This window comes from Vigna unguiculata, chromosome 8, assembly GCF_004118075.2.
Source record: "Vigna unguiculata cultivar IT97K-499-35 chromosome 8, ASM411807v1, whole genome shotgun sequence".
Lineage (NCBI taxonomy): Eukaryota > Viridiplantae > Streptophyta > Magnoliopsida > Fabales > Fabaceae > Vigna > Vigna unguiculata.
Window position 1 is genome coordinate 32,399,679 of NC_040286.1, and position 8,619 is coordinate 32,408,297.

An 8,619-nucleotide genomic window follows, 5' to 3' on the forward strand; every position below is an offset into this window, starting at 1 on the left:
CAGCTATTATTTTCGGAATAATATTTTAATATATTTTTTCTTACCGTTTCTTAATTCATTATTTCAATCATCATTAAATTATTATGTTATATTATTAAAAAAATTTAAAATATAGATAATTTAATTATGATCGAAATACTGAATTAAAAATAAATGAAAAAAAGATGAGTTAAAATTTCGTTTTTCATTATTTTCTTCCTAACGCGTTCAAAAACTCAACTAACCACACGGATTCAAATTGAAGACATCGTTGTACAACATAATTAATGTTGTAAACATCACAGTGACATGGCCTAGTTTCACAAGCCTTCTTAACGTACGTATCTGTCTTTGTTTTTTCTCATTTTTCTCATGGAAGGATAGCTGTTAAACTTTTTCATGGTATAGATAGAAAGTACATTTAACATCATTTTATTTATTTATTATTATTTACTTTCTTTTTCTTTTAAAAATATAAAAAATAATTTTTATTAATATTATTTTACTCTTATATAAGTTATTAAATAATCGTCAAAAGTGTCAAAAAATATTTTTTATATAATCGTCAAATGGTGTAAAAAAAGATTTTTCATATAAAAAAGTTACAATATTCTACTCATTTTTATTCATCATTTGGGAAAATGGAGAGCGTTGTAATTATAGTAACTCAAAAACAGTGGTAGCCACCTTATTATGACACAGTCTCTGCTTTTCATTTCAACGGAAACTTTGTATGCTGTTTTATTTAACTATTCGATCTGCGAACAGAAACAACTTGAGAGAGTGAGAGGCATTGATGTATACCTTACCAGGGGAATTCACCTTCTTCTACCTACCTTCACATGCATCATTGCAGATTCGTTTATATGTAATATCATTGTATGCATAAAAAACACAGCAAATCAGAGGCTTAGAGCATTTTTTGTTCGGATTATATATATTTCTATATATCACCATTACAATCATTAGACCTAACTATTCTTTCCAAAAGAAATAAAGTTTTGACCCACAATTAAAAACCATGGTTAAAATTAATTATAGGATTAAATATGATTGTAGTTTTAAATTTACAAACAAAATTAAAATTTATTAGTTTTTCTTAAATATCTCATTAATAACTAATTTTAATAATTAAAAGTTTTAGACTAATTTAGTCATTATTATAAATAAAAAATTATAATTAGTCAGTTGACTTCTAAAATTTAGTTATTAAAATAAATTAATCACTAAACATTAGTTATCTCAAACATTAATTAATGACCAATTTAACAAATAATTGTAACTTTTGATTTATTGTAATAATTATTTTAGTAACTAATAAATCATTATTTTATAAATTGGTATCTAAATTGACTATTAATGAAATTTTTTTACAGTATGTTAAATTTAGGGCATACAAATTCTAGTTTTTTTAAAAATAAAATTTGGAACTAAAAGTATATTTGATGACTAATGTGACATTGAAAATAAGTTCCAAACTTTAAAACATTTTAAAAATTGATTTAGAAAATAAATGATAATATTGTAATTTAATTCTAAATTAAATTGGTTCTGGTTAACGTAAAGTAAATGATGCATGGTACGTAGTATTTGAGCAAGTTGTTGTTTTTTATAGATTTTGGATGGTTTTGGCTTGAAGTGTAAAATGCAGTATTAATGTGGATTCAGAGCAGTTGTTCAGAGAGTTGAGAAGAACTGAGAAATCCAGAGACCTAGCACGTGTGTGTCTATGTATTACCACTCTTTTCACTGTCTAAAGAAAACAACTAAACGGACCTATCAATACATTACCAGTACCATTGCTTCTTCAGGAAACTTCCACAAATCACAGCTATAAATACTATTCATTATAACACTTTTTTTTTTCTCATCTTATTTTTGTAGTTATATCTTGGTTTGCTTTAATGAATTCAGTTCTGCGCATTTTTTCGTTTTTAAATTCTGTTTCCGTTTTTCTGTCCTGATTTAGGTTGATGTAGCAGATCTCAATTGTGCTTTTTTTTATTATTTTTAGAAAATAAGTAGGTTAATTCAATTATAGTTTTATCTTGTTTTTCTAGTTAGTATTTAGATTGGAAACATAATTTGAGGAAGAGATTAGATGGATTTGATGAGACGAAGAGCGAATTATGTAATTGTTAGTTACAATTTCTAACAAAAGTATTTTTTTTTTTCAAAATCTTGATTCAATCCAATATGTCCGAAACTAAATTGTATGTGATTAAATTTAACATGAAAAAAAAAAGATAAAAATTCAACCCAATTCAACTTGATATTGTTTTAGTGGATTGGTTGACGAGTTTGTTCAAATCCTATCCAAGCTAACTGAGGAAGACTCTTAATATTATATATCTATAAGAAATAAATTATGCATTTTTCTCAAACAAGTAATTCAAGTGATTAATCAACCAATAATAATGGAAGTATTAATATTGATCTATTTATTTATATTATTTTGACTTTAAATGGAAAATGATTCTGGATGATATATTTGTCACAGGTACACCAATACAGTCAAAGAAAAATATTCTTAGCTACTAGCTACTTACTTAAAACGAAAAATTTCTAACTTTAATTGGAAAAGAACCCTAATTGATATCTTCATGATATACCTCTGGCACTTGGGTTTCACTGATAGAATAACCTAAATTCAACTATTTATGTAACTGTTTTTTGGTGTTGCATTGCATGCACAGTGATTGAAGTTCAACTTGTTTTTTCTGGGCCAAGTGATTGAGAATTGCATTCATGGGCTTAGATGTGGGCCATTAAGAATATTTTCCATACTTCTTACTGATAAAATCAAAGAATAAACACTTAAAAAAAAAGAATAAATAGCAAAAGAAGAGTATATCACACGTGTACGTAATAGCCATCTCGTGGCACAAATTGAGCTTCGTCGGAAATTGCAGAGGCAAGTGAGTCACAATGTTTTAGTTCGGCCATAAACGACACAAGATTATAACTTCATGGCTTTCGTGGCAAACATTGAGCTTCGTAGGAAATTGCAATGTCAAGTGTCCCACCCGCAATGTTTTTAGCTTCCCCAAAAATCACACCACCCTAAAGAATACCAAAACCACACTCTATACAATCAAATCATGTTCCTCAATTTTTATTGAAATTCGTTTCTAATTTTAATATATTTTAGTTTTTAAATTTTAAAAATAAATTATATTCTATTGATATTTTGAATACAAGTATAGTCTTTGTAAGTTAAAATATAATTTATTATTTTCATAACTCATAATCTTATTTAAGTATTTTTAAACTGAAAAACTTCCAAAAGAGTTCTTATTATCATCTACCTTTTTAAAAGAACATTTGAAAGTCCAGAATATGCCAAAGAATGGTCTTACGTAGCATATATGTAGGTTTAGGGTTGTATTATTGCGTACATGGTGAAGGGTATGCCACTTCATGGCTCTCATGTTTCACTGTTTGCCACACTTATGACTCATCATGTCATAAAACTATGTTCATTACCAACCAGGAACAATAAAATATGTGGACTTTGATGGTTTCACTTATAAAAATCAACCATAGTTCAGGGACATTTTATTTATATATATTCATATTCTTTATAATTTATAATATGATATAGTTATTGTTTATTGTGTTGAGTTTGTGAAATGAATGTATGAATCACAGCTGTATAGATATTCCTCCACGTTGATTGGACCAGAAATTGACATGTGTCACAGGTGTCAAACATCTAACCATCATCTTCAACAAATCATTCGTGTTTTCTTTTCCTAATAGACGGCAAAAACTAACATTAATTTGCAAATTATAAATGCACCCAAGGTGTTTGTTAATAAAGGGGTATAAATACAATAGAAAATTACCTTGTAAATTAATAAATATATTAAAAAATATATAATTAAAGAAGCATAAACTACCATTTAAAAAAAAGTTACGAAATAGGGTACAAAGAGCACAAGTTAAAAAATTATGTGCCAATACTACTAATGAAACCGAACATTGTTTCGGCCATGTAAAGAAACAAAAATATATTATCTCAAAAAGATATTAATTATTTTTTAATGATATTGTTGAGAAATACATGTACAAATTGTATTTGTTCTACTACCGTATGTAATGTTTTTTTTTTTTATAAATTTGTTTGTCTGTTTGTATGAGTTTCTTTTCAAGTCGTCCACATTCATAAATTATTTTTTAAGTAAAATATCTTGAATTATTTAATAGCAAACTGTTTCTGTAGTCTTTGATGTAAAAAACAAATGGTGATTTTTATTTTCCTGGATAATTGTTTTGAATTAAATAAAAAGGTGAAGGTGTGAAAGGAGAAGTAGAAGAAGAAAGATGGTTGTTTGGAATGTACCTAAGTATTGGACACGCGTCCTCTTAATAATATGAGGAAGCTAAGGTATTGGTGCAAGGGTCAATCATGTTTCACATGCAATCCTACACGTGTTCTCTTTCTCATTCTTACTTACAACCTTTTCATTCGACAAATGGAACCAACGCCAACCCACGCATCACACACATTCACTACCTTTAACTCCTCCACTTTTTACATTTATTTCAACCATAACTTCTATCAACTTTTCATCATTTTAATATCAGGCTTAATTATTTTTCTGTCAAAATTCATTCATCGTTAAATTTTTACTCAGTTAAGAGCAAATAATACGAAGAAAAATGAAAATAATTTAGTTAAAGCGAAAAAACAGAACGAGAAAAATGTATTTATTTTTTCCACGTAATTTTATTTTATTTTATTTTCTTCCGATATGTTTTACTCTTCAACAAACAAAAACCTAAAAAATAATTGAAAGGAACCTAAATGTCCTGTTGATAAGAACATGCAATAATTGATAAATGCTTAAAATCTATAATAATAAATGAATGGATAGAATTTTTGTTTACATTTTCCTCAGACGTTTCTACTCTTGTTTATTTTATAACTACACAAGTTTTGTTAAAAATAAAATAATTAGAGTATCCTATAATCTTAAAATTTTATAAATATTTGTATATATTAATATATGTAAGTGTGATGTATTTTTCTTAGAAAATAATCTGATGGTTACAAACTTCAAATTTAGTATATCGATTTTTAAATACATAAAATTAATAATCAAAAGTTTAAGATTAATAAAACATACGACAAGTTACAAATAATACATTTATTAAAAAGAAAAGGCATTTTGATGTGTTGAAAATGGAATAAATATATTTTTAAATTTTGTTTCAATTGATAACTTATTTACGATGTTCTGTAAAAAAAAAATATCTAAGAATTGTGAAAAATCTATGTTTTATAGTAATAGATATTAGTGAGCGATTAAAAAAGTAGAGAGATATTTTGTATTTATAATACGATGAAAGGAACTTGAATTAAAATAGAAAAGATTTGAAAAGAAAAAAGCATGAATCAAGACTGGAGGCGTCAACGATGGGAGATGAGAGAATCAGACAAGAATCTCATATTCTACGATGTCGCCACGTGGTAGCATCATCAGGGGTGACACCTAAAAGAGAGAAAAAATGCGAAGGAGAAAAATTGAGCGGGTGTGTGAGAGAGAGGGTGTAAAGGACCATATGCGTGTCAGAAAAGGAACAAGTTTGGTCCTAGCGTGGGGAGTTCTCATTGGTCCACGTGTAGAGCGACAAAGGACAGGACCACGTGTAGGAATCAGAGGGAGGAGAGGATACGATCAAGGGTTGGGATTGCATGTGGGTATTAAATGGTTCGACGTCATTCCAACTGTACGTGTCGGGTGATGCCCGTGACGGTGACGGGCAGCTGTGTGGCCCCCACGTGCCTGCCCGGTTGCTCTTCCCTCTCTACAAAACCTTCTCCCCCAAACCAATCTCAATTGAACGTGCGTTTCGTGTATCGTATCTCACCAGAGCAATAATAGCGTTCTCCACTGTCTTCTAATTTTCGATCTTTTCTTCTCGACAATCGAAGAAGAATTTGCTAGTGAAAGCATTTACACGGTTTCAATCAGTGTTTCGTTTTGGATGGCTGGGATTTGTTGCGGCGTTGTTGGAGAGGCCGGAGAGACTCCTTCTCCGACCAAGCCTGCCTCGCGCCCTTTCACTCGCCGGAGTTTGGACCAACTGCCTTTGAAATACATCGCCGGAGTGGCAATCCCGGCGCCGGAGAATCCTCGGAAGCGCCAGAAGCTGGATCAGCGCGCTTCTCCGGCGCGGGAGTGTGAAAACGCGATTCAGAGTTCTGAATCGAAGGAAGTCGAGGATGTCTCGCTTACGGATTGTTCGAAGGTTTCTACTTTGGACTCGACAACGGGTGTGGTCGAGGAGGTGTATCCGAGGTATGGGGTAACCTCGGTTTGTGGCAGGAGGAGGGACATGGAAGACGCAGTTTCGGTGCATCCTTCGTTTTGCCTGGAAAGTCGTGAAGAAGACCAGAAAGGGTTTCATTTCTTCGCTGTTTTTGACGGCCACGGATGCTCACACGTAAATAAACTATAAACTATAGTTCTACAAATTAAAATCATGATACTCGTTTTCTTTTTCTCGGATCTTGTTCGTTAACAAGTTACTGTGATGTTTTTTTTACAGGTGGCGACTATGTGCAAGGAGAGGTTACACGAGATAGTGAAGGAGGAGATTCAAAAAGCGAAAGAGAATTTGGAATGGGAATCGATGATGAAGAAGAGTTTCGCTCAAATGGACGAAGAGGTGCAAAGGTGGAGCAGAACCAACGAGACACGCGCATGCAGGTGCGAGCTTCAGACCCCGCGCTGCGACGCCGTTGGCTCCACCGCGGTGGTTGCCGTCGTCACTCCGGAAAAGATCATCGTGGCCAACTGCGGCGACTCACGAGCCGTGCTCTGCCGGAACAGCGCACCCGTTCCACTCTCCGACGACCACAAGGTAATAATAATTTAGAGTTTATGGGTTTGGGATCTGAATTGATATGGCTGGCGCGTTCTTGACACGCGTGAATCGTTTAGGTTTATTGTGGTGGCTCCACTAAGGGTTAGTGGAGGGGAAAACTTTGGTGTGTGTCGAAACACTTGCACTAACAATCAAACCTTTTTGGTTTTGGTATCCGTTTTTAACAGCCGGATCGACCCGACGAGTTGCTTCGGATCCAAGATGCGGGCGGGCGCGTGATATATTGGGACGGGCCTAGAGTGCTTGGGGTCTTGGCCATGTCAAGAGCCATAGGTATTAATCTAACAAACTTTTCTTTCTCTACAAATACAAATACAAATACAAATACAGGCGCTGTGCGCATTATAGCATAGTGGAGAGAGTTGTTCGGAAGGATTAATGAACTTGTGTTGTGTTGTGCAGGAGACAACTATCTGAAGCCGTACGTGATCTCGGAACCGGAGGTAACGGTAACGGACCGGAGTGAGGGGGATGAGTGTTTGATACTAGGGAGTGACGGGCTTTGGGACACGGTGCAAAACGACACCGCGTGTAAGGTGGCGCGGATGTGTCTGAACGCGCAGAAAGCGGCGGCGTCTCCGGGGAGGGAGTCGGCGGTGGATTGCTCCGACAAGGCGTGCTCCGACGCCTCCATTCTGCTGACGAAGTTGGCGTTGGTGAGGCACAGTTCCGATAATGTGAGCGTGGTGGTGGTTGATTTGAGGAGAGATGAGGGTCAACAATAAAAAGGAATTAATAATTAATTGAATGTTCTAATCAACCGCCCCAAACCTTCATTCCTTGGATTTTTGTTATAGACGACAAAAAGGGTAGAAAATGAAGGTGTTACGTGGCGCACATCCCATGAGTCCATGTGATTGTAACTAAATACTAGTAAGTATTTTAAATCAAGAAGAGGGTGAAAATTGTAATTTCAGGTAAACGTTCACCAAATTATGCCAAATTTCAAAGTAGTGAAAAAAGTATCAACCAAGGCAACCCTTGTTTTGCTTGTAGCTATATCAATTATTGAAATTTAAATTACTAAATTGCATCTATTCATTTGGTTTCAACATTTTCTATCTTCTATCTGTCAACTTTAAAGTAGTGAAAAATGACCAACCAAGGAAATATAGATCCAAGAAACGATAAAACATTAAATTATTTAAATGCCCAGAACAGATCCAGAAAATAAAATCAAAGAAAATATCTAAAATTTTTAGCAGATTTCTTAGAAAAGAAAGAATATGTCGTTATTTTCTTTTTTTCACGAACTCTGATACCTTCACCAGCACATGCCACGTTGTTGTTAGCTTCATCCACGTGATAGACTGGTTCCATCCAGGAATCAATTTTATGTGTTTAATATTATTGTTTCCTGCAGAAAATTGAATTAATTTGACCTTAAATATTGAATATGCAACAACGAATGTGTTTTCTGAGACAAGTCTGGAAACGTGAATTTGTTTACAGAAGAATCACTTAAATGGTGGGTGTGACCTTGAAACTGAAGCACTAGGTTTGAATTTTGGGTGAGGTTTATATTATAAAGGAGGCAAAAGAACGTTTAAGGCACAATGAGAGGTGAGGAAAAAAGAAAATCAGACATGATTTGATAAGCAGATTGGCACCCAAAATGTTGTGAATTCTGATCACAGATATTTTAAAGCCATGATTTCAGTAGTCAATCCCACTTTCATGCTTCAATAATATTCCACCACTCCAGTTTTTCGACATGCAATTTTTCATTTTTCTCATTCCTTC

The 8,619-nt window shown here is 33.3% G+C and overlaps 1 protein-coding gene across 1 annotated transcript; it reads left to right on the forward strand.

Moving 5' to 3' along the window:
- The first annotated feature begins 5,973 nt into the window (after positions 1–5,973).
- On the forward strand, positions 5,974–7,915 carry LOC114194678 (protein phosphatase 2C 37-like). Its single transcript, XM_028085041.1, has 4 exons — positions 5,974–6,432; positions 6,538–6,852; positions 7,044–7,149; positions 7,279–7,915. The coding sequence occupies exons 1-4, from the start codon at positions 5,974–5,976 to the stop codon at positions 7,599–7,601; spliced, it is 1,203 nt and encodes a 400-aa protein (XP_027940842.1). The 3' UTR covers positions 7,602–7,915.
- The last annotated feature ends 704 nt before the right edge of the window (positions 7,916–8,619 follow it).

What these genes read in the sequence shown, in the direction of transcription:
- LOC114194678 (XM_028085041.1), top strand. Translation starts at nt 5,974, where the DNA reads ATGGCTGGGATTTGTTGCGGCGTTGTTGGAGAGGCCGGAGAGACTCCT. An exon ending in ACGGCCACGGATGCTCACAC is followed by an intron (nt 6,433 to 6,537) that starts GTAAATAAACTA and finishes TTTTTTTTACAG; the next exon opens with GTGGCGACTATGTGCAAGGA. An exon ending in GGCCATGTCAAGAGCCATAG is followed by an intron (nt 7,150 to 7,278) that starts GTATTAATCTAA and finishes TGTGTTGTGCAG; the next exon opens with GAGACAACTATCTGAAGCCG.